At 41.8% G+C, this 27,291-nt stretch overlaps 1 protein-coding gene across 1 annotated transcript in view; it reads right to left on the bottom strand.

Annotated features, from left to right (window-relative positions):
* Nucleotides 1-27,291, bottom strand: part of itfg1 (integrin alpha FG-GAP repeat containing 1) — a 215,720-nt gene that overhangs the window by 99,884 nt on the left and 88,545 nt on the right. Inside the window, exons 8-10 of the mRNA XM_085991513.1 lie at nucleotides 25,730-25,820; nucleotides 15,450-15,544; nucleotides 7,534-7,688 (exon numbers count right to left, since the gene is read on the bottom strand). Coding sequence (XP_085847639.1) covers nucleotides 7,534-7,688; nucleotides 15,450-15,544; nucleotides 25,730-25,820 — 341 coding nt within the window. The remainder of the gene's footprint in view (nucleotides 1-7,533; nucleotides 7,689-15,449; nucleotides 15,545-25,729; nucleotides 25,821-27,291) is intronic.

Here is a 27,291-nt window from a genome sequence, read left to right as displayed (position 1 = left end):
ATGAATGAAAAAATAAAGATCGATTTTCTTCATCACCAAACTGGTATAACTTGAGATCATTAAAACAGTGGGGTTAGCTGACAGTAGTGTCAATACAAACCAAATTACATTCTCTACATTATATGGACATGAAGGCCTGAACTTGAATAATTCACTGTTTTCAAAGGTCAAAGAGAGATCAAGCTCATTGCTTCCCATCAGAAGACAACAAACCTGCACTGGCCATTACTATGGTGTTTATTGAATTCTTGAGATCAAGTTTGAGAAGATGTGTCTGAAAGACACTATTGTATACAAAGGGAAACAATTTCGCCTCTACTCTTGACTTCCTAGATGAAATCTGAAAGTAAGGAAAACCAAATGACAAAGTTTGAAATTAACACGGGTGGGAACACACTATGGGGTGTATTATCCAGCTGTCAACTTATTCAGATATATGCACTCAGATAATATGGGCCTCAATATTAACCCAATATAGCGGGCGGTAGAGTGTCGAGGAGGGGGTGGTTAAAGGCAGGGGAACATATCCCCAACACGCTGCGCACCCTGATTTTTTATGGTGGAGGATATTGGGGCATCTGAATTTCCGGCAGTGGAGAGGTGGAACACTTGACATTTAAATCGGGCTCCCACAATGCAATTGGAGCCCAATTTAAAATTCACTACTGCTGCACGGGCTTCCCAGGGGTTGGGAAACCCGGCAGTGAAAGGGAAGTGGAAGCTGCCAGCTCCACAAAGTAAGTGCCTTTTTCAGCATTCATTGTGGGCCTCGAGGAGCAGGAGTCCTACCCTGGCCTCTCAATGAAGCCTTCAGCCTCCCCCCGCACCCCCATTCCTGCCAATCGCAGCCTCTCTCTTCCCCCTCCCAATTGCCAACTACCCCCTGCAATCACCGACCTGCCTCCCCCAACCGATTACCGGGGACCAGGTTGCGGCCTCCTGCTGCTGGTGTTCCCTCCTGACCGTCGGCCAGGCTGTCAATTTGGCCGGCTGCGGAGATATCTGCGCTCCTCCAATTCTGGCCTCTTGCGAATCCCCGCTTTTATTCGCTCCACCATTGGCAGCAGTGCCTTCAGCTGCTGAGGTCCGAAGCTCTGTAATTCCCTCCTTAAACCTCTCTACCTCTTTTTCCTCCTTTAAAACACTCCTTAAAACCTACCTCTTTGTCCAAGCTTTTGGTCATTTGCCCTAATAGCTCCTTTTGTGGCTTGGTGTCAAGTTTTGTTTGATAACGCTCCTGTGAAGCACCTTGGGACATTTTACTACGTTAAAGGCACTATATAAATGCAAGTTGTTATTGTTACAAGCACTATGAGATCACCATTACAATTTGGATCTTGTGGTATGTCAAACGGTGAGTGCAGTAATCCTTTACACCTATATACTGCCCAAAGTGATATTACGCTATGTTTTTGGTTATCCAAATGTTGACCTGAAATGTTGACCTGAAGAATTCTAGAATGGTTTAGAAACCACGACTGTCTGGGAGAGTACTACAAGACAGCAGAACAATGTCATAAGTAAGCTACTTTCCGAGGTACAGAAGAATGCAAAACTTTTACATGAGAGAGTTTGCACTGGTTGTTCTGTTGCCTTTTAAAGTGCTGGTACAGAACAACATCATTGTTCATCCTGAACAACTATACAAAAAAATCCACTTTCAAAACATGAAATTCTGCAACAGTGCTTTCTCTGAGGATGAACTTTAACATAAATTACTTCAAGCTGACGGTTTTGCGTTCCATCGAATACTCCCTTTGGGATTTTATTATCCGATACGCTCCAAATTAATTTTGTTTGAGTTACAGTTGCTGATGCAGTGATAATGGATTTATACATTATAATTATAATATCTTGCAGGTTTCTCAATTTCTTACAATTTTACTTGCAACTTTCTATGGTAGTTTTGTATTCTTCCTACACTCACTTTTCTATACCACAGATTTTTTATTTACTTATTGCTCCCTCTTCAATTTTTTTTCCATTTCCTTCTCCTGTGTTACTTATCGCTGCCAAATCAAGAGGACAGGCAGGCCACCTGTTCTCAGGCAATTGCCAGTCACAAGGATCTGTGTAAGAGGAGCCCAATTTGACATGCGTTCTGATTTTCTCTTCAGTCCTTTTAGGGAATTACTGCACACTTGCTCAACAACTCCTTGACTAAGATTAGGAATTCACTCGGTGAGAAATCACTGGTGCAAACTCACAATTTAACCCTCTATGGTGCAAATTCACAATATAATTCTCTGAGATGGAGTCTGTTGGAATACAGTGAGCTGTACATTGTACCATCTGAAGGACACTCATTTTTTTTTTTACAAGTAGCAGATTGCCAAGTCACTAGTCACCTTTTGAATTGTTATTCACTTCAATAAGTCAAAACATGAATCATTTTGAAAATGAGCACACTCGGAACAATTTCTGTGTTTCTGTTGTGTGCCTTTAAACACTTAAATGTCACTTCAGTAGCATATAAATGTCATTTGCATCACAGAATAATACAAAGGCTCATGTGTGCAGTTTCACATATGGTGCTTTTTTGCTCTCAGACCAAATGTTAAATGGAGGTACAGAAAAGCAGCAAGAGATTTACCACAGGGAAAGATTGAAAATAGTTCGCTTTACTATAGTTATATAAGGTGGAACCTGCCGTTTTTAATAATTACCCCTTCAGTGAGTCAGTACCGCCTTTCAATTAGAAGTTTAATAAAAATAAAAGGAACATTGGAAAAAGAATTAAGTAAAAATCTGTAAGCCCAAAGTAACCTGTAGCTTTCAAAAGCAATCCCCTGCTGAATTTGGGGAGAGAATTTATCTGCTCCTGGAAAATAACCCCAGCGTAGTCCACTGTTCATTGAAAACTGCAGCATGTCAGGGCACTGTAAAATGTATAGGTTTTCTTCAGGTAGATATCCCGGGTTTCCAGTTCCAAAGGGGTTAGTTATATTATTGGCGTACATACCAAACCAGGAATGGCGGCGAGGAGAATCATTCAGAAGAGAAGAACTTTATACACTTAAATGCTATGTTGTATGTGATTTATCTATCAGTAGCATTCACTTCTAACTCGCCCTAATTTTATGAACTGACAAAACAGTCAGGTTATTTCAAAAGGTGCCAGGCACAATCACAGTATTGTCCGTGGGATGAAGGTGCTCCCATCTTTGCAGTCAGTTATTCCATTTGACGAATGTTTGTACACATGAATAATTAGGAATGAATTGTGTAGAAGCAGGGAATTAAGCCATAATCAACATAAAACTTAGTGTAGAATTTCTTTTTTTTAATTCACTTATGGGATCTGGGCGTTGCTGGCAAGGCCAGCATTTATTGCCCATCCCTAATTGCCCTTTAGAAGGTGGTGGTGAGCCGCCTTCTTGAACCGCTGCAGTCCGTGTGGTGAAGGAATTCCCACAGTGCTGTTAAGGAGGGAATTCCAGGATTTTGACCCAGCGACGATGAAGGATCGGCGATATACTTCTAAGTCAGGATGGTGTGTGATTTGGAGGGTAACTTGGAGGTGATATTAGGCGCATGCCTAAACCTGGAACTTGTGCAGCCCCTACGGGTGCATGCGCACCTTGTACGCACCCGTAGGGGCTGCAAAATACGGCCCATTGTCTTTGTGAAGAAGAATTTGCCATTTTTTTTGTTTTTATTTGCCAATGCTTTGGGTTAAAATGTACCCTATCTAATTCATGCTGCCACAATGAAACTGATGTGTGAGTCTACCACCTATTGGTCTTTGAGGTTGTTTTTCTCTCTTCCTGGTAAGTACAATTGTCTGGGTGCAATTTGACCTGGTAATTCCATGCAATTTGTTTCAAAGGGGGGAGAAAGTAGAACAGTTTTTTTTATTTTACACTCTGATCATGAAATTTATAGCGGATACTGATATTTTAAAAAAATAGCTTATCCAATGCACAATAGCTTCTGGCATTTTATGATATTGGTACAATTATGGAATAAGGAACTAAGTCGTGAAAGAGCTCATTTGCCAATGACTACTCCATGCATCAAATGTGGATTATACTACACCTTAGCTACTAAAACTAGAAGCTTTTATAGTCTGTGTTACCATGGTAATCAGAGTTTCATAGTTACAATGTAACACAATCAGGTTTCAAGTTTCTCCTGTCGCTTCTAGAGGATTTATTTCACCACAATATTTATGACTGTGTTGTAAATAGGTGTGGGTTTGGTTTTCGTCAACCCTAATGTTAAAGCATCTAATAAAATTTGTAACTCTGAAATTAGCAATTATAAGGAATCCTTATAATTGTTAACAGAAAACTGCATAAATTAGATTTTTAAATTAATAAAACTAAACATTAATTTAAACGTTTGCCAATATCTATATATTGGCCCAGAAATTCGGGTCTCCACGGGTGAGTACGCACGGGGTACTCACCCGTAGGCCCAATGGAAGTGCCGGTTTCCTGCATGCGCGGGAAACCGGCACTTCCGTTCCCCTGAAAGAAGGGGTTAAGAGGTGGAACGCGTGCGCAGGAGAGGCTGCGTGTGCGCATTGAACTTATGTTTTTTTTTGCAGGTTTTCCCGGGAGGGTAAGTCTCCAGAAGTTAGACATGTGAAAAGCAGTCGCCAGGCCTGCTTTTTACAAGGTAAGTGGTGAATTAATTAAAATTAAAACATTTTTTCCACAGGTTTATTATTTTTTAATTCTTTAAAGAAAGGTAAGTTTATTTTTAGTCCCGTTAGAAAATAAAATTATTTTTTTCAAAAATGTTAATTATTGTTAAAAATAGTTATTTCATGTAATTTAGTTTATTTTAAAAATGTGATTTAAAAAAAAAATTATTTGAAGATTTAGTGATTTTTGGGGCTTACAGTATTTATAGGTAAACTTATGAATGAAGCATTCCCTGCTACCATTGGCTCTCCATGGCCCACGTGATCTCAGGGGATGCATCGAACTAAGGGATATGCAAGCACTGCGCGCCGGCAGTTGGAGGAGGCCCAGGATCGCAATTCCACAGGGGCTCACAGCTCAACGGCTGGCGTGCAAGATCAGTGCAGGTCGGGGGCTTGCACCCGCGGGAAGCCCCCGACCCGAATTTCTGGCCCATTGAGATTAGCTTAGAAACTACTGTTGCTTATTATAAATGTACAAAAACCTAACTGTTTGGATGACATTCCTTCGTCCATTATTTCAATGCAGGCATGAATCTGTTCAGTTCAAATGGGTTAATGACGCAATTAAAATAACAGAGAAAAATGTCATATAGCTGCATTAAGTACTGATCCGCTATTACTGCAAATAGTAAATTTCTAGGTTATTGCACACATGCAAACTGGGGGCTTGGAAGTGAGCACTGACTGGACCTCTCTTCCTCCAGTCATATTCCATCCAAAGACAGAGGACAAATCAAAATGCTGGAAAATGTCAAAAATCAAATCTTCCTGGGGGCTGGTGTGCGCCTAGATCCCCCAAGAAATATATTTCGGACCATCAATCAGAGTTTAGTTCTCCCTATTAATTTTTTTTAATCCACCAATGCAAAAATTGCACTTGTGTTCTTCAGATTGTCCCCCTCCGCCAAAATACAGCTGAAGGAAATACTGGATATAGGTGGAACTGAAGTCAAAACAAGTTTATCTTCCATTGCACTCCCATAATTACAGAATGCAGTGTCAATACACTAATAAATATCCTGAAATCATAGAATTATAGAAATTTACAGCACAGAAGGAGGCCATTCAGTCCATCGTGTCTGTGCCGGCTGAAGAAGAGCTCTTCAGCCTAATCCCACTTTCCAGCTCCTGGTCCGTAGCCTTGTAGGTTACGGCGCTCCAAGTGCATATCCAAGTACAGGTACTTTTTAAATGCGATGAGAGTTTCTGTCTCTACCACCCTTTCAGGCAGTGAGTTCCAGACCCCCACCACCGTCTGGGTGAAAAAAAATGCTCCTGAACTCCCCTCTAATCCTTCTACTAATTACTTTAAATCTATGCCCCCTAGTTATTGACCTCTTTGCTAAGAAAAATAGGTCCTTCCTACCCACTCTATTTAGGTCCTCATAATTTTATGCACCTCAATTAAATCTCACCTCAGCCTTCTCTGTTGCAAAGAAAACAACCCCAGCCTATCCAATCTTTCTTCATAGCTAAAATTCTCCAGTCCTATCTTATATTCTATGTCTCGGCTAATAACGAAAAGTATCCCGTATGCCTTCTTAACCACCTTATCTACATGTCCTGCTACCGTCAGGAATCTGTGGGCATGCACTCCAAGGTCCCTCTGATCCTCTACACTTCTCAGTATCCTACTATTTATCGTGTATTCCCTTGCCTTGTTAGTCCTCCCCAAATGCATTACCTCACACTTCTCCGGATTGAATTCCATTTGCCATATTTCTGCCCACCTGACCAGTCCATTGATATCTTCCTGCAGTCTACAGCTTTCTTCCTCACCATCAACCACACAACCAATTTTTGTATCATCTACAAACTTCTTAATCATGCCCCCTACAGTGAAGTCTAAATCATTGATGTATACCACAAAAAGTAAGGGACCTAGTATTGAGCCCTGCAGAACCCCATTGGAAACAGCCTTCCAGTCATAAAAACATCTGTCGACCATTACCCTTTGCTTCCTGCCACTGAGCCAATTTTGGATCCAACTTGCCACTTTCCCTTGAATCCCATGGGCTATTACTTTTCTGACCAGTCTGCCATGTAGGATCTTGTCGAAAGCTTTGCTAAAATCCATGTAGACTACACCAAACGTGCTACCCTCATCAACCCTCCTTGTTACCGCCTCAAAAATTTCAATCAAGTTAGTCAGACACGACCTTCCCATAACAAATCCGTACTAACTATCTTTGATTAATCAGTAACTTTCTAATTGATGATTAATAATGTCCCTCAGAATTTTTTCCAATAATTTGCCCTCTACTGAGGTTAGGCTGTAGTTACTCAGTTTATTCCTTTTTAAACAACGGTACAACGCTAGCAGTCCTCCGGCACCAAGCCTGTAGCCAGAGAATTGGAAAATTATGATTAGAGCCTCCGCTGTTTCCTCCCTTGCTTCGCTTAACAGCCTGGGATACATTTCATCCATGCCTGGCGATTTATCTACTTTCAAAGATGCTAAACCCCTTAATATTTCCTCTTTCACTATGTTTATCCCATCTAATATTTCACACTCCTCTTCAACTACAATGTCTGCATCGTCCCTCTCTTTTGTGAAGACAGATGCAAAGTATTCATTAAGAATGGAATGTAATAAAAAGGAGTATAACCTAACAAGTCATCTTGAAGCAGTGCCCTTCTACATTTACTAAGGGCGCTTTTTCAGCTGTAGATTGTTTTTCCTGAGTTGTCAGATTTTTTAGGGCAGGTTAAGTTTTTTTAAAGCAGTTTGTTAGCTTCTCTGAGTTTTACAATAAGGCATGATTTTTGCACATGTACTATATCTTTTAAAATAACACAGAAGTATAATTAGGAGATTTTTTTTTTTTTTTTTTTTACAGCCATCCTTATAAGGTTGTTGAAAAGAAAAAACAGCCTACCTGCCTGAAGTGTTCTTCAGTATTGCCAATGCATCAGGGAAGCCATCCATGTTGTAGTCCCCCAAGTGAATTGTGATTGGAAATGGAAGAGGTTCTTGTGAAACAAATCCCCAAAGGGTATCGCCATTCTTCAGATTTGATAAAATGGGTATCCACTATTAATGTGAAACACAAGAATTTTTAGTTGGAGTAAAAAATCATCAAGTCCAAATAAGCCTGTCCTATTTTCGTAGATTAACCCCTTCAGATCATATTCCAAATCCCTCATCTCTCCAGAAATGCATCAGTTGTCTTCAGAACCCATTCATAAAAATTGTTGTACTGTAACATGTAGCATCAAAAATAAGAAGAATCGTGCACTGCTGTGCTTCTAAACTGTACAGCACATCAGAGATTTGTCCTGGACCTCATATCAGAGAGAGAAATAATACATCAGTAAATTAAATTTCTCTCAAGTATTTTCTTGTGTTTAACAAAAGTCCAATGAAGATCATAATGCTGAAGGTGGCATTATTTGGCAACAAAAGTTATCATTTTCTGAAAATGTCTCGACTAAAGATGTGTACTAAAATCCTGTACCTGTCTAAAACATTGCTTTAGATTATTTGCTCTCTAATACTTTAAAATCCCAATGATAGTGATTTAGTTCTCCCAATTCATTTATTCTATAACTCATCAGAATGACACTTCTGTTATACTAACTACTACCCAACTGGAATGAGTCAGCATACTGGCCTTCCCATGTTTAGCTCATAAGAAGCATGTACATGTTTAATCAGACAAACCATTAAGCACCAAATTTCTATCTGTATACTCAATGGCACTTTTAAAAAGTATTTATTCCACCTCAACTACAGTCAACACCAGGATCAGTCAATTTGCAGAGAATACAACCTGAAAAAAAAAGTATGCCACACTTTCTTTGGAATAACTTCCATTATATCACACTTTCAGTACTGGTGTTCAAAATAGTTTGAGTGGTGGGGAACTCGCAAATTATAGGAGGAGGAGGAAAGAATATCGCTGCAGAAATGGTGGTGGTGGTGGCAATGAACGAGTCCTAAAGTTGTAGTTGAGTGTGAGGGAGTGGTGAAAGGTTAGAAAGAAAAGAGGAGGAAAGTTAAGGGTTGCAGAGAGTGGAGAACCATAGAGGTTTACAACAAAGGTGGAGGCTGTTCATCCCATCTTTCTCCATGCTGATTCTTCGCTAGATCAACCCTAAACTGTAATGCATGGTAAGGCCGAAAGGGCATAGAACTATTTGTGTTTATTGGCTGATCACGTTTAGTGGTGTTTATGGGAGAATCGGTGGCCGAGGGCAGCTTGCTGCATTTCATATTTCCAGCTAGAGAGGGATACATAGTACCACAGAACTTTACAGCACAAAAGGAGGCCATTTGGTCCATCATGTCTATGTTGTCTATTGAAGCAATCCAAAACTAATCTCACGTCCCTGTTCTTCCCCAACAACCCTATATATTCCCGTTTCAAATATTTATCTGCTCTTCTCTTAAATGGTCTCTACCTCAACAACTTCCTGCAGCAATGCATTCTATGCTCTAACAAGTCTCCGCATAAAGACAGCTCTCTTAACTTCTCTCGAATGACTATTTTAAATTGGTGACCTCTGTCATTGACACCACAGCCTGAGTGAATAGGCTTCATAATTTAAAAATTCTCTATTAAGTCTCTTCTTACCCATCTCCGCTACAGTGCAAATGGTCCAGTATCTCAATTTCCTCATCACTGTAGTTACTTATCTCTGGTATCATGATAAATCTATGCTGTATGCTCTAGATGGCTTCCAGGTCCTTTCTATACAAGGGCAAATGAAACTGTACCCAGTACTCTAACTTGCCTTGTACAAATGTATCCTAACCATTTGTTTTTGTTCTTTATGTACGTTGTTAGAAATTAGGGTTATCTAAAATGTACTGTATATGGTTATGTGAATGAAACTATGATGCGAATAATACTGTGTTTAGATGATTGTATTAGAACTTGAGACAAAAGTGTCTCTTCAGAATAACTGGATAGATGCTTAGAATTTGCTTATGTTTTTGGTTCCCTGCGGATGTTATAATATTCTGCACCGTGACAAGTCATATATGACCTTGCTTTTCAGGCTAGCTATCTGCTGTTTTTAAGTTAGGATTTCAACTTTGCTTTATGTATCTTCCATTATTGCTAATAACCATATTATAATACTAAGTTAGGATTTTGACTTTGTTTAACAAAACTGCTTTAAAATGCATAAGTTAACCAGTGCGAGAGAATAGAATAGAGGATATCTTTGGAAATTTAATGATTCATTCCATGGTACAATAGTCTGATAATGGAATGAAAGTTAGTTTTGCACAGCTAAAGCTACATGAACAGCTTGAACATAAATAACTGATAACAAGTAGTTATGGATATCTGAAGGCCGAGAACTCAAGAGGTGAGGTGAGAGTGACTGCCCTTGACATCAAGGCAGCATTTGATCGAGTGTGGCATCAAGGAGCCCTAACAAAACTGAAGTCAATGGGAATCAAGGGGAAAACTCTCCATTGGTTGGAATCATACCTAGCACAAAGGAAGTTGGCTGTGGTTGTTGGAGGTCATTCATCTCAATCACATGACATCACTGCAGGAGTTCCTCAGGGCAGTATCCTAGGCCCAACCATCTTCAGCTGTTTCATCAATGACCTTCCCTCCATCATAAGGTCAGAAGTGGGGATGTTCGCTGATGATTGCACACTGTTCAGCACCATTCGAGACTCGTCAGATACTGACGCAGTCCGTGTCCATATGCAGCAAGACCTGGACAACATTCAGACTTGGGCTGGCAAGTGGAAAGTAACATTCGCACCACACAAGTGCCAGGCAATGACCATCTCCAACAAGCGAGACTTTAACCATCTCCCCTTGACATTCAATGGCATTACCATCGCTGAATCCCCCATTATCAACATCCTGGGGGGTTAGCATTGATCAGAAACTGAACTGGACCAGCCATATAAATACTGTGGCTACAAAAGCAGGCCAGAGGCTGGGAATTCTGCGGCGAGTGTCTCACCTCCTGACTCCCCAAAGCCTTTCCACCATCTACAAGGCACAAGTCAGGAGTGTGATGGAATACTCTCCACTTGCCTGGATGAGTGCAGCTCCAACAACACTCAAGAAGCTCGACACCATTCAGGACAAAGCAGCCCGCTTGATTGGCACTCCATCCACCACCTTCAACATTCACTCCCTCCACCACCGGCGCACTGTGGCTGCAGTGTGTACCATCTACAAGATGCATTGCAGCAACTCGCCAAAGCTCCTTCAACAGCACCTTCCAAACCCGCGACCTCTACCATTTAGAAGGACAAGGGCAGCAGACGCATGGGAACATCACCACCTACAAGTTCCCTTCCAAGCCACACACCATCCTGACTTGGACCTGTATCGCCGTTCCTTCACTGTCGCTGGGCCAAAATCCTGGCACTCCCTTCCTAACAGCATTGTGGGTGTACCTACACCATATGGACTGCAGCGGTTCAAGAAGGCGGCTCACCACGATCTTCTCAAGGGCAATTAGGGACAGGCACTAAATGCAGGCCTAGCCAGCGACGCCCACATCCCATCAATAAATAAAATAAAAAAATGTTGCGAGTGAAAATGTGACACCCCATTATCTTGGCAAGTTTATTCCAGAATGAATCTGGAATCACCTATAAATACAGAACTACATACTTTCATCTCATACTGGTATGAAAATGTACCCCTTTAGCGACACTGCATTACAATCCAGACCTGAATGCAAGTTAGGTTTGTTGCTAGGCAACCAACTTGAATAAAAGCCATCAAAGTGACATCAATGCAATAATTTTAGGAATAAAATGCAGCTCATAATTCCTATTCACACACTGCAGGTGTGCTAATGCTTCTGAATGTCCAACAGCAGATAATTTACCCAAATTTACAGTTAAATAGACAAAATTCTGTTCGAGCATCAGATCTGAAGCAACCCTAAGATGTTGGCCCTGATGCATCTCTACTATAAACAAACGAGACTGACAGCACTTGTGTTTAGATTGGGGAGGGGTGAGGGGAAAACTAAATATTGGAGAAGGCATTATCCTTTTTACTGAGCCAAATGTTATTAATTTGGCAACAACGAATGTACAGATTCCATTCACTGGAATTACAGCATACACCCAGTGTTACTTCACCCAGATCAAATAATTCAAAATCAGACTGCTGCAAAATGGCTTTTGTTGGAGCTGAGAATCAACAATTCCTCTGGGCAGGTCACCAAGTTAAATGAATCTAACCAGATACCAAAACTACTTAATTTAGGGCAGAGGTTTCTAAGTTTCTTAAAATGTATCTTACATTCTCTTTGACCTAGAACATTCTGAGTAAACCAACCAAAAGAGAACAATATTGTGACCGGGACGTAGAAATTGAGGGAACGGTATTGAATTTGTTGAGGATATCAAATTGGGTGGTGTTGGCATGGTAAAGATATGGCAAATTGTAACAAATATTATGGAACAACTACACATATAGGTTATCAGGATGGGCAGATAGGTAGCAGATCAGTTCAATGTAGAAAAACGTTAAGTAATGGGCCAAAATTTGTGGTTGGAGCCGTACCTCCGATCCAAAAAAAAACTGAAATTACCTGCTGGCTCCCGGGCTTCGGAGTCTTTGGGTCCTGGGCCTCCAGGCGTACGCCTGCGTAAAGGCCCACAGATCCCAGGGACGCAGGCGGTTCGAAAGCGTCCCTGGGACCATGTGAGCCAGGCCAACCAATTAGAAAAGTGGGAAAGCAAATTGTATGGAGGACGCAAAGAATCTCCAAAGGGATATAGATAGGCTCAGTGAGTGGGAAAAAATCTGGCAGATGGAGTATAATGTGGGAAAATGTGAGGTTATCCACTTTGGTAGGAAAAATAAAAAAGCAAATTATTATTTAAATGGTGAGAGATTACAAAATGCTGTGGTACAGAGGGATATGGGGGTCCTTGTACATGAATCACAAAAAGTTAGCATGCAGGTACGGCAAGTAATTAGGAAGGCAAATGGAATGTTGGCCTTTATTGCAAAAGGAATGGAGTATAAAAGTAGGGAAGTCCTGTTACAACTGTACAGGGCATTGGTGAGACCACACCTGGAGTACTGCATACAGTTTTGGTCTCCTTATTTAAGGAAGGATATACTTGCATTGAAGGCAATTCAGAGAAGGTTCACTAGGTTGATTCCAGAGACGAGGGGGTTGTCTTATGAAGAAAGGTTGAGCAGGCTGGGCCTATACTCATTGGAGTTTAGAAGAATGAGAGGGGAACTTATTCAAACATGTAAGATTCTAAAGGGGCTTGATAGGTTAGGTGCAGAGAGGATGTTTCCCCTCGTGTGGGAATCTAGAACTAGGGGGCATAATTTCAGAATAAGGGGACACCAATTTAAAACGGAAATGAGGAGGAATTTCTTCACACAGAGGGTCGTGAATCTTTGGAATTCTCTTCCCCAGAGAGCTGTGGCGGCTGGGTCATTGAATATATTTAAGGTGGAGATAGATAGATTTTTGAATGGTAAGGGAGTCAAGGGTTATAGGGAGCGGACAGGGAAGTGGAGTTGAGGCCAAGATCAGATCAGCCATGATCTTACTGAATGGCAGAGCAGGCTCCAGGGGTCAAATGACCTACTCCTGCTCCTATGTCTTATGTTCTTATTCCTCTTAAGTTTATGAGAAATTCCCAAATAAATAATTAACACAATTCTAATAAAAATAAATATTCCCATGTTCAAAATTAGTTAAAAGTCCCTTTAATTAAGCATTTAAAATTAAAATAAATGTTTTTCAAAAATAATTTTAAACATTTTAATCAAGGCCAAAAAGTTTACATGAACTAATTTTAAATGTTTTCGTATAGTTTAATCCTTTTTAAAATTTTAATTAAGATTTATTTTAACCCTTACACTGGTAAAAATAGGCCCTACGCCTACAAGTTGGGGGGTGGGGGGATGGTGGCAGTGAGGGAGGGGGCAGAGTGCGGGATGTTGGTTGAGGGATAAATGTTGCAGACATTGCAGAGAACTCTATTACAATTTTTGAATAGTGCCATGGGATCTATTACATTCATCTGTGAGGGCAGACAGAACCTCGGTTCAACATTTTATCTGAAAGATAGCACCTCCAGCAGTGCAGCACTCCCTTAGTACTGCACTTAAGTGTCAGCCTAGGATACGTGCTCAAGTCCTGAACCCATGACCTTCTGACTCAGTGGTGAGCGTGCTGGTGGAGAGGAAGGAGAGAGACAGAGAGGGGGAAAGAGGGAAAGGGAGAGGGAGAGAGAGATAGAAAAAAAGGAGAAAGAAAGGGCAGAGTAAAACAGAGGCATGAGGGAGAAAGAGAGACATATACAGACACTGGTTGAAAACTGACCAAAAGTGGGTGCCGGATGCATGCTACAGATTGTTGGTGGAGGCTCTAAACACTCGCTGCTGTTAAGTAGGTTGGATTTTTGAAAGATCGAATCTTTTACTGTTGTCATTGTAAATACATCTGTACTATTTTGTACACGTCCTTCTTGTTTAATTTCTGTAACAAAGTCATTAATTGCAGGATGACAGATGAGGAAGGCTTTTCAGTTTTAAAATTCATTCCTCCAGAGAGATCTCACAAACTCCCTATTGTAGCATTTGCTTGTTTCTTAAATGATTCCAGGGGTTTTGCCTCCACTATTTACCTGGAAATTTATCACTTTGTGTGGAAACAAAATTCCTGATTAGGAGTCCTAAAATTACTTTTTACTAGTTCTACTCCTGCAGTTTAAGTTGAAGTAATATTCCAGGTTAACTATTTCTATACCATTAACAATATTATACAACTTTATAAGATCACCTCAGATGCCTCTTTGAGAGCCAGGATGAGGCTAAAAAGCAGTACTGTAAACTGGTAATATTTGCATGCCACTTGAAAATGAAGAAACAAAACTTTGATTATAAATTCTCCAGAATCTTGTAGCTGACTTTTTTTAAGCCATTCTTACTTTGCAACCTTTTTTGCTTCACTTGTCTTCTGGAAGTTAAAACAGATTCTGTATTCTCCAAGGCTGTAAATGTGAGGAAGCTACCAGAGAAAATCACAGAACCTTTGGACAAAGTAGTCCAAGTTGATAGTCTCGTTTTGCAATGTCCCTTTGTAATACAGTAGATGCAACACAATTGGTAATGATGGCAAGAGATTTGTAATTTGAGGGCACTCCTGTGTCATGCCTGAAGTAGAAAAGGACATGGTTTCACCCACTATCTCTCAAGCGGAGTCCTTAGTAGTAGTGCTAAGGAGCTGGGAAGAGCACTCCTGCTCCTTTTGGTTCCACATTAAACTAGGGATTTTTTAAAACAACGTAACTTTTTGGTGGTGACCTCCAGCAGTCCCTTTAAGGACAGCCGGTTAGGCTGCATGTAGACCAAGTAATCCTGGTGTAGTCCATGTTTTTGATGCTGTTTGGAAACGGGAGATTTGTCCCCTAAACTGGACCTCTGTGTCCTCGTTGATCACCTTTAATGCTGGAGTAAACACATCACTTACTTTCACAATTCTTCTAATAAGTATTACAGTATTGAAGCTGCAATGCCCAATAGTTTCCCATTAATTACAATCTTCCTCTTTTGTAGACTAGAGCTGAAAATATCCCTCAATTTGTCTGTTGTGGCCAGGATCTGCACTTTTCCCCCTGGGTATGGTCTATCTTAGCGAGGAATCCAGGACAAAAAGATAAAATAAGCAGAGAATGAAAGAAAATTACAATCTTTGAATGATTTGTTTGGAGGTTATCGAACGAATATCTACACAAGAGGAAAGTTTTATTGTGAGGCAATAAAATAGCACTGCAGCTTTAAAATATTCAGAGCCCTAAACGTACCGAGTTATATCATACCTGTTCAGATCCTGGCATGTTCCGATAAATGACACTTTCATGGCAGTTTTCATCTGCACAGACAGGCAGTAAATGTTCCTGCTGCCCATCCCCATCTGAGAGGGAAAATAAATCAACTTACTGAAGTGCATAGGATGGGACTTAAACTTAATGATTACAAAAACAAATTTCATAGATTAAAGTAATCGTAAAAACATTTGGCAATCTAGTCATAATGATACAGCATAATAAAGACTTAATGTCAATCTCGGAAGGCCAGAACTAGGCTAGATGTTAGGAGGTGGTTCTTTTCAGAGAGAATAGGGGACCTGTGGAACAGACTGCCGGCTTGTGCAGTGAACACTAATTCACTGACTTCCTTCAACCGAGAACTGGACCCGTTGCTGGCTGGGGCGGAGATCATCTTGTACAAAAGGTAGGAACTATATAATATTAAATAGAGCCACAGTGGTCTCCTGGACTAGTTTTGATCACCTAAGGGGGTCAGAGAGGAATTTTCCAGATTTTTTGACCCCTGAATCTGCCTGTTTTTTTTTCCTCTCCCAGGAGATTACATGGTTTTCAGCTAGGGTGGAGAATCTATATAACAGAAAATGCTGGAAAAACTCAGGTGGTCAGGCAACATCCGTGGAGAGAAATTTGAGTTGACGTTTCGGGTTTGACCCTTCTTCAAAACTGGAGAGAAAAGGAACTAGATCGAAGGCAGGGCTGCGATCGGACAAAAGAATAAAAGAACCAAAAGAAGTAAAAGAGATTAGAAGCTAGACGAGATGGTAATAGGCTGGGATTAGGTGTAAAGTGTACTGGCAGGGCAAAAGATAGCTGCCAGGTGTGAGAGAGAAACAAAAGGAAAGGGGGGGGGGGGGAGGAAAGGAGTGGAAAAATATAAGTAAAAATGAAATAGGGGCCGAGGTTATGATCTGAAATTGTTGAACTCGATATTGAGACCGGAAGGCTGCAGAGTGCCTAATCGGAAGATGAGGTGCTGTTCCTCGAGTTTACGTTGAGCTTCCGTGGAACAGTACAAGAGGCCAAGGACGGTGAGGTCCGAGTGGGAATGGAGCGGTGAATTGAAATGACAGGCGACCGGAAGCTCGGGGTCACCCTTACAGACTGAACGGAGGTATTCCGCAAAGCGGTCACCCAATCTGCGTTTGGTCTCCCCAATGTAGAGGAGACCGCATCGTGAGCAGAATCTATATATTGTGATGCACAAGGCATCGCAGTTGTGTGGGACAGTAGGTGTTTTCCTGTCTGTTATTGTTCATAGGTTAGTCCTGAAATATGCAGTGACATAAAATATGTTCTGGTCTGTTATGATGACAACAACGACTTCTATCGCTACTATTAACAAATGTATAGCGCCTTTAATGTAGAAAAACATCCCAATGTGCTTCATAGAAGTGTTCAGACAAAATGGATGCTGAGATAAAGGAGATATTAGGAGGAGTGACTAAAAAAGGTGGGTTTTAAGGAGGCTCTTGAAGGCAGAGAAGTTTAGGGGCGGAATTCCAGAGCGTAGAGCCTAGATGGCTGAAAGCATGGTTGTCAATGGCGAGATAAAAGGTGGAACATAGGAACAGGAATAGATCATTAAGCTCCACAAGCTTGTTCTGCCATTCTATTGGATCATGGCTGATCTGTATTCAACTGCATTTACCTGCCCTTCCTCCATATCCCTTGATACCTTTACTTAACAAAAACCTAATGATCTTAAGTCTTGAAATTTTCAATTGATCCAGCATCCACAGCCTTTTGGGGAAGAATGTTTCAGATTTCCAATCCCCTTTACCATAAAAAAAAGTTCCAGATTTGACGCCCAACAGGTCTATCGAATCCCTTTATGACTTTAAACACCTTGATTTGATCATCCATCAATCTTCTAAACACAAGGGAATACAAAAAAGGATAGCAACCTATCCTCAATTTAACCCTTTAAGTCCCAGTATCATTCTGGTGAATTTGCACAAGGTTCTGTGCAACTGAAGCATCACTTGTTTATTTTTGTATTCCAACCCATTCCATTTAGCCTTTTTGATTATGGTGTTGCACTTATGCACTAGCTTTTAATGATTTGTGTACATGGACACCTAACTCCCTTTGCTCCTCCACAGCTCCCAGTCTCTCACCAAGAAAATATTTGATTTGTCTTTCTCAGATCCAAAGTGGATGCCTTCCCTCACATTGAACCCCATCTGCCATATTTTACCCATTCACTCAATCTGTCCCTTTTTAACTTCCTGTTCCCATCTATACAACTTACTGTGCCTTCAAAGTCCTTGTCATCTGTAACTCTGTTCCTACATCCAAGTCATTAGTTTGAATTGTGAAAAGCTGAGGCTGTAGTACAGATCCTTGGGAACACCACTTGTCACATCCTGCCAATCAGAGAACGTTCCCTTTTTCCCTACTCACTGTTTCCTACCTCCCACCCAATTACCAGCCCATTTCACAAGGTTATCTCCAATTCTTTATGGTTTCTTTTTTGATAATCTCCTGTGCAAAACCTCATCAAATGTCTGATGCAAGTCTGGGTCAGCATGTACAGGGGTGAAAGGTGAGCAGGACTTGGTCAGGAGAGAATATGGGCGTCAGAGTTCTGGATAAGCTGAAGTTTGCAGAGCATGGAGAATGGGAGACCGACTAGGAGCGCATTGAAACAGTTGAGTCTGGAGGTGACAAAAGCAAGGATGAGGGTTTCAGCGGCAGATGGGGTGATATAGGAGCAGAGCCAGGTGATGTGACGGAGGTGGAAGCAGTCAGCCTCTGTGATGGGGAGAATATGAGGTTGGAAGCTCAGCTCAGGGTTGAGCTCATTGGCCCAGGCAGTAGTCCCTACATGCTTCAAGACCGCTACCATTATTCCTGTGCCAAAGCAAACGGCTGTGACGTGTCTGAACGACTATCGACCTGTCGCACTCACACCCATCATAATAAAGTGTTTCGAGAGACTGGTCCTGGCTCACATCAAAGCCAGTGTTCCCGCCTCTCTTGACCAACACCAGTTTGCCTATCGTGCAAACAGATCAACGGAGGATGCAATCACAACTGCTCTACATTCTGCATTGAATCACTTAGACGGTAAAGAGACCTACATCAGAATGCTGTTCATAGACTACAGCTCAGCATTCAACACTATCGTCCCCAACAAGCTGGCCACCAAACTCCACACTCTTGGCCTGAACACTTCCCTTTGCAACTGGACCCTGGACTTCCTAACTAACAGACCCCAGTCTGTCAAATTAGGTAACCACACCTCCCCCCCCCCCGACCCTGAACACGGGGGCCCCACAAGGTGGTGTGCTGAGCCCCCTCCTCTACTCCCTCTTCACCCACGACTGTGTGGCTGTTCATGGTTCCAACACCATCATCATCGGGTGACTGTCTGTGTGGAGTTTGCACATTCTCCCCGTGTTTGCGTGGGTTTCCTCCGGGTGCTCCGGTTTCCTCCCACAGTCCAAAGATGTGCGGGTTAGGTTGATTGGCTATAATAAATTGACCCTTAGTGTTAGGGGGATTAAATACGTGGGGTTACGGGGATAGGGTGGGATATGTGTTGGTGTAGGGATTACGGGGATCGGGTGGGATATGTGTCGGTGCAGGCTCGATGGGCCGAAATGGCCTCTATCTGCACTGTGGGGTTTCTGTGATCAAGTTTGCGGATGATACCACGGTGGTAGGCCAGATCACCAACAACAATGAGTCAGCCTACAGGGAGGAGGTCCAGCATCTCGTGAAGTGGTGCGCCGATAACAACCTGGCCCTTAACATCAAGAAAACCAAGGAAATCATTGTGGACTTCAGGAAGTCTAAAGGCGGAAGTCACACCCCCATCTACATCCATGGGGCTGCGGTGGAAAGGGTGGACAGCTTTAAGTTCCTTGGAGTCCACATCACGGAAGACCTCTCCTGGTCCCTCAACACCACCTCTTTGGTGAAGGCGGCTCAGCAGCGCCTATATTTCCTAAGGAGGCTGAAGGGATGTAACCTGTCACCCCTGATCCTCTCTAACTTTTACCGCTGCACAATAGAGAGCATCCTGACGAACTGTATCACAGTATGGTATGGCAGCTGTAGCTCCTATGACCGGAAAGCCCTGCAGCGGGTAGTCAAAACTGCCTAACGCATTACCGGCACCCGGCTACTGACCATAGAGAACATCTACCAGAAATGCTGTTTACGGGGGTCACTGACCATCATCAAAGACCCTACCCACCCCAGCCACAGTTTGTTCACCCCCCTGCCATCTGGGAGACGCTACAGATGCATTCGCACCCGAACGACCAGATTCAGGAACAGCTTCTTTCCCAGGGCTGTCATCCTACTGAACTCTACAAATAAACTCTAAAGCCTGCACATCTGCCAATGCACTTTATTATGTTTATGTATTACAAGCCAAATGAATGTTGAATGTTAAATGTCTTAATCTAAATGTACACTCTCGGGAGCCGCAAGCCTACATTTCGTTGTACTGCACTTGTGCACTAACAATGACAATAAAGTTGATTATTATTATTATTATAAAAGTATGCAAAAGTTGTGAACAGTCTGGTTTAACCTGACAATGGCCAGGAGGGAAATGGAATCCATGGCAGGGTTATGGAGCTCATGGTGGGAGCTCAAGACGATGGCTTCAGTCTTTCCAATGTTTAAATGGAGGAAACCATGCTTATCCAAGACTGGATGTCTGACAACACAGACCCAGTGGATGGGTACAGAGAGGTAGAGGTGGAGGAGAGGTAGAACTGGGTGTTGTCAGTGCATGTGTGGAAGCTGACCCCATGTCTGTGGAAGATTCTGCGAAAGGACAGCATCGAGATGAGGAAGAGGGGGCCAAGAATAGATCATTGGGGGACTCGAGGTAATAATGGAGAACAGGGAAGAGAAGCTATTGCTGGAGATACTTTGGTTATGACTATATGCAAGAGTGGAACCAAACGAGGACCATACCACTGAGCTAGAGTAAAAGAAAGGCATTCGAGCAAGATGACTTAGTTGACCATTCCTAAGATTGCAGGGAGGTTGAATAGGACAAGGAGGGATGGTAGATCACGGTCACAGAGGATGTCATTTATGATTTTGATTAGGGCTGTTTTCAGTGCCGTGGCAGGGGCAGAAACCAGATTGGGGAAATGAAAACTTGGAGTCACAGGACAGATGGCCATGGATTTGGGAGGTGGCAACACATTCAAGGACTGTGGAGAGAAAAGGGAAGTTGGAGATGGGGCAGTAGTTTTCAAAAGACAGAGGGGTTGAGGGTGGGTATTTTGAGAAAGGAGATGACGGCTCTGGTTTTGAAAGGGACGAGAACACTACCTGAGAAGAGGGAATCATTTGTAATGTCAGCTAGCATTGGGTGGGGGTGCAGGAAGGGAAAAAGCTGGGTAGTCAGCAGTTTAGTGGGAATGCGGTCAAGGGAGCAGGTGAGTCTAAGCTCAAAGAGGGCATGAGGAGAGAAACTGGAGAAGAACGTAGGTTCAGGACTAGGGCAGGGGCTGCTTTGGGAAATGTGTACCACTTCGCATTCTTATACCAAGAATGTATTATTTCACATTCTTGAACCACATTTACCAGCTATGCACCCACTGAGACTGAGGGATAAACACATATGTAAGAGACAAGGTTAATGCCAGTCAGTTCAGGGATTGCTAACTTGAAAATGAGGTAGCTCACAATCGGGGCAGAGTTGTACTTTTGTTGTTTTATGTTACAAGGAATGGGTGGAAATAGATGTATTTCACTACAAGAATATATTTTGTTCATTCATATACTGTATATATCTCTCATGTAAAATAAACACATTTGTTGGTTCATAATCAGTCTTGGTTCACTGGAGGGCTTTTCAATGTGCCTTCTGGAAAAGACAGGTGTATGCATGCGTCAGCATGTACAAGTTCATAATATCCAGTACATGCAACAAGGGATTTATGGTTATGATCATGCCATCATTTAACTCACTTTTGGACAGTAAATGTGCGCTCCAGAATGTAAGGAACATGAGATCTGCTTACAGGGGTGACTGGTGACACCGAACTCGAGAATATCTATTGTCACAGGTGCCTAATCTGATGCATTTTGAAAATCCATATAAACCATATTCACTGCATTTCCTTTATGAAGCCATTGTTAGTTCTTCAAAGAATTCATGAGCAAGCATGTTCTACCTTTCAGTAATTCATACTGACTGGCTCTGATTAACTTATATTTTGGCAAAGTGCTCAGAAATTTAATCCATATTATACATTCTGACAGTTTAACAACAACTAATTGGCTTATAATTTACTGGCTTCTCCCAGTCCCATTTCTCTTTCTTTCTCTTTTTACGTACTTATATTCAGTTGTGATTTGTTGATGTTTTCTACAAAATGTGATGTTTGAAGTGATGGATGCTCTCAAAACTTAAAAAGAAAAGTTTTTTTCATACACATATGCCCTGTGACTTTGCTCATAGGAAGTTAAATGATGCACTTTTATAAGGAGAGAAGTGCTATACAATGTTATGCAGAATGTATTAATATGCTGGTGAGGTGAATTTATGTCCTTTTAAGGCCACAACAGCCAATCATTAAGTAAATGCAGAGCCTCTAGTCATTCAGAGTTTAACTGTTGTTTGGTCAGTTTAGGTTCCAGTCGACAAGCACATGGCACTTTTAAGATTGTTTTGCACCTGTAACAAAAGTTATTATTTTCATGTACTGATGTAACGTTTCTAATATATTCATTCAAAACTTACAAAAAATCTCTGGAAAAATGAATTAGACAGAAAACTGTGATATGTGTATTGTTGAACTTGTAAAGCATACTCAGGGTTGATGTAGACTTATTCGACATCAACCTTCCTGGTTTTGGCACATGCAAAATTGCCATTTTTCTTTGTTTAAAATCAAGGGAGTACATTTGTTCAGTTTAGGTATGCACAAGCATAAACAATTCATCGACATCTATTTCAAAACATGTTACAAAGTAAAAATATTTCAAATTGCTTTACTTATAGTGGACCTGTAAATGAAAAGGTTACTTTTACTAAACCGAGTTGGCCTTGGGGCAATATTATGCACTCAAGCTGAACTGAATTAATTTAGAATTAAACCTCATAAAAATAAAGATATTTGAATTGAACTGAATGTTTTTATGGTCATTATTGAAGACATATACAGAATATCCTCATCACCATGACAGTATTTTCAGACTGGAACGGTTATAAACGAAGGTCTTCTGAAAATGCTGGATTACATTATTCTGGATAATCAGTTTTACAACAACTGATGTTTTTCTTACAAGGGAACAAACTACTTTTTGTTAAGTAATTCCTGTTCATTTTTCAAATGAGCTTGTGTGCTTGCTCATTCAGGTCACTAGGGTTGCCAAGCTATTTTCTGTCTCAGAATTATGGGTAAACAATTGAGTACACAGTTCTGGTGTCAAGCCTGTTCCCAGGAAATTAGTTTTGCTAATTAAATGAAAATAATGCCTTGGGGACAAGCATTGCAGATGAACAGAGACTGTCTCAGTGGGACCAATAATTAGCATGAAAAAGATGTCATGCTTAAATAGCCTAAATAAGCAAGCACTGTAGCAGAATGCTCTCATGCCAGCAACAAAACAACACCTACATCTACTTAATGTTATATCTGTGCTCCTTTCTGTGTCTAAGAGCACATGACAGTTTCTTGCAGAATCTCTACCTCAGGAAAGCCATAAAATAAGTATCTAGTCATATCTCTTCACTGGTATCTTGATGCTCAGCAGCAGGGTAATAAATGCAATTCCATTACTGTGACAGAATCTCAACCTTGGATTGCAGGAAGTTTGCATAACCTTCCAAACATAATTCTCTGGGTGAGGCTTCTCAGGTCAGCATTGCCTGCAAGTTTACTTTAGCCTATTGGCATCTGTGTATAGTGCTCTTTGTCATGTACTTAGGGGGAGAAATTGGGTGAGTAGCGCCACCTGTTAGCGCCTAAAGAGGCAGTCAGTGGCTGTAGCGCCACTGGCTGCATCTCCCGCGATATTCAGCAGGGGCACTAATGGTGGCGTTAAGCATTTGCGCTGCGCCGCCACCTATGACGTCATCGGTGTGCGCAGCGCCCCATTCGCGATATTTGGTAGCGAACGCCCCGCGCCCGGTTCACGGGGCCTTACTGTGCCGGCAGCGGCGCAAGTTAAGGTGGAGGTGCGGGGCGGCCGCCTGCCAGCACCTCCGTCCCCGGCCTCCTAACCACCACCCCCCCCGCGGCATTGCCAGCTGTTTCCCGAGAGCCCGGCACTTCTCCTTGGTGCCGGGCTCATTCGCCGGCACTCGCGAGCGGGGATCGCGCTGTTGCAGGCCCCTCCCCCTTAACAGTGGGAGGAAGGCCTGCAGTACCGCAGCGTGCCGTGCCGCAGCGTGTGGTGCTGCGGCACGTTGCACTGCGATATTCAGTTTCAGCGCCCTAAGAGGGACGCGGAGCGCCTCGAGCCTCGCCCCGTGTCCCTCGAGGAGCAATGAAACTGAATATCTGACGATCGCTAAAGCCTCGAACGCTGCGCTAAATCCTGCGCTCAGGCGACTTTTGCGCCCCAACCCAATTTCTAGGCCTCAGAGTCTACATATTCCCAACAAACAAAAATGGCCACAAGAGTTGATGGCATAAAATACTGCAGCCCCAAATCAGCTGACTACTATGATGTGATTTGTAAGTCACTGACAGATGAGCACTGTGATAGAAAGTTCTTCTGAATAAATTAGCTAAGAAACTATAGACAGCTGGTCAAGTTAAAAGACTATTCCAACATTGGTTTCCAAGTAAGAGATTGATCATTTGACCTATTGTAGAGTGGTGGCTGTGATCTTAGATTGCATCGTTCCTCTCTATCTACACGTAGGTTCCTGACAGGTACCATGTGTTCAGAGGATAGCCCTTGTTGCCAATCACTCAGTATACCACTCGATGGTCTGGGTGGAAGATAGGTGGGAATTGATGACTGGCGAAGGATGAAGGCAACTGTCAAGAAACTGGGCACAGACCTGCATGATGCATTGCCTGTCGTCGCACACCAGCTGCATATTCAGCAAGTGGAAGTCCTTAATATGCATATATGCTCAGGGGTCTTGATGTGGAGAACACAAAGCCATATGGGTGCAGGCTGCAATCCCAGTGAAGCCCAGAACCTTGTCTTTCTACTTTTCTGGCTCCATAGGGAAGCAGATGGAACTATTTGCTTTGGCAAAGAGCACATCCATAATCTGCTTGATGCAGGCATGCACAGCAAATTGACTAATGTTGCTTACATCCACTCAAAATGGCATCGGGTACACTATTGTCATAAATTAGGTGAGTGAGAGCCCCACCCAAAATGCAGAGGCCTCGCACCCATTTTTCTAGTGTAAAATGGGCAACCAGAAGTTGTAAATTGCCCCCATGGGAGCCAATATTCAAATGGTAAATCTATTTGATTACTTTTCTCAGTTGCTTCAAAAATATCTTTTTGTTGCACCTATCATTTACTGGTATATTATATCCTATCCTATTTTAAAATAAAATTGCTTTGCAAGCAACCGTGCTTTCCATATAATACAATATAAAAGGTAATATCACTGTTGTGCTTTCTACAGGTTATACTTCCAATGCCAATTTCAAAAATTATATTTTAATTTGTGATGATACCTTCTTAATTCCATGTTGGTTGAGGGATAATTGGATTACATCTATGCTAAAAAGGTTTTTGATAGAAACGGCTATGAAATTATTAAAGTTTGAAAGGGAGCCAGCATGTGACACTGCATAATAATCAGCATAACTCTTGCTGTAAGCTACCTGCTGAGGAAAATACAAGGGAGCTGGTGATGGACAAGAACACAACTATCCACCATAACAGAAAAGCATATCAAGACAGTTAATAGATGCTGGAACTGCTGGGTAGGTAATGAGGAGGCTCAAGGGATATTATAGAAGACATGAAGAAGTAATAAGCAGCACTTAACTTACAAGTGTAAAATGCCAAAAAAGCTGGCTGAATTAGCATGTACACGGTATAATCTACTAAAATTAAAAGACAAGAAAGGATTAATTTTACCATTTACTTTACAAGACCAAAAAGCAGATAAAGAGTCTTGTGTAGTTTAGAAGAGCATGCTGGATGCAAAGAGTAGTTAGAAAAAGCTCTGTTTATTCCAATTATTTGCTGTTAAAACAAAATCAGAGAAAGACTTCTGTTCGGCAAAGCAAACTTGCTCCCATTTTTTGCACTTAGGACGACATTTTTGAGCAAAGAGCAGGAAAAGGACGAGAAAATCTTACCAAAATCAGCAAAAGCAGATTGCCCAATTTTCTTGGCATTTGCAGGCTTTTTCATGTCATATGGGGCAGGAGCTTTTGAGAAATTTCCATCCTGTTGGGAGTAAGTTTATGAATAACTGATTACAAAGAAACATTCTCCTGGCTGCATATTTGTACCATTTTAACAGTGGTCTCTGTACTGTTAGTGTGTTGCTTTATCATTTATTTTTAAATAGAAAAGATAATTTTTCCTCAATCAACAAAATTATACAGATTGCTTAATTTTTTTTAATATTAATCCAGTACATATAATTTTAAAACATGTTGCAATATCAGCCTTTGGTATAGTCTTCATTCTGGGCAGCTTGACTCACTTGGTAACACTCACATCTGTGTCATAAACTGGTGGGTTCAAGTCCCACTAGGTTGATTGTTGAGTGCAGTACTGAGGGAATGCTACCTTGAGATGGTGCCAACTTTTGAATGACATATTAAACCAAGGTTCAGTCTTCCTGTTCAAGTGGATGAAAAGAATCCTACAGCACTAATCAAAGAAGAGCAGGAAGTTCCCCTGGTATCCTGGATAACATTCCTCCCTTCAACCAACACCACTAAATGCAGATTATCCAATCATCATTATCTGCTGTTTGTGGGACCTTGCAGAGCACAAACTGGCTGCCACATCTCAACAGAGACTACTCTTCAAAAAAAGTTATCTATTGGCTGTGAAGCACTTTGGCATATCTTGAATATGTGATGAGCCACTATAAACATGCAAGTTCTTGCTTTGAACATAGCTCACTCTTCACTTGCAACTAGGATTCATACAAAGGAAATTATGAGACACTGTGTTCTATTAATATTTATTAAGCCTTGTAATAGTCAGGAGAGTCTTATAAAATCTTCATTCTGAATTTACACATCAGTATTTTTTTTTGGAGGAGATGGCAAAAGTAATTTTTTTTTAAAAGTCCTGATGTGGGCGTTGCTACAGAAGTATGTGGTGGGCCTTTTTCTTGAACCACTGCAATCCATGTGGTGAAGGTGCTCCCACAATGCTGTTAGGTAAGGAGTTCCAGGATTTTGACCCAGCAACAATGTCCAAGACAGGATGGTATGTGACTTGAAAGGGAACTTGGAGATGATAATATTCCCACACACATGCTGCCATTGTCCTTCTAGGTGGTGAATGTCGAGTGTTTGGAGGTGCTGCCAAAGCAGCCTTGGTGAGTTGCAGTAGTGCATCCTTTGGATAGTACACACTGCAGCCACGGTACACCGATGGTGGAGGGAGTGGATATTTAAGCTAGCGGATGAGCTGCAGATCAAGTGAACTGCTTTGTCCTGAATAGCGTTGAGCTTCTTGAGCGTTGTTGGAGCTGCACCCATGCAGGCAAGTGGGGAGTATTCCATCATACTCCTGACTTGTGCCTTGTAGATGGTGGAGAGGATTTGGAGAGTCAGGTGGTGAGCCACTCACCAAAGAATACCCAGCCTCTGACCTGCTTTTGTAGCCACAGCATTTATGTGGCTGGTCCAGTTCAGTTTCTGGATAATGGTGACCCCCCAGGATGTTGATGGGG

Source organism: Somniosus microcephalus, chromosome 6, assembly GCF_052327205.1.
Source record: "Somniosus microcephalus isolate GS21.2 chromosome 6, FLI_Smic_1.0, whole genome shotgun sequence".
NCBI classification, from domain to species: Eukaryota; Metazoa; Chordata; class Chondrichthyes; order Squaliformes; family Somniosidae; genus Somniosus; species Somniosus microcephalus.
Note: the sequence above shows the minus strand (reverse complement) of the source record. Positions and strands in the feature narration are given on the sequence as shown.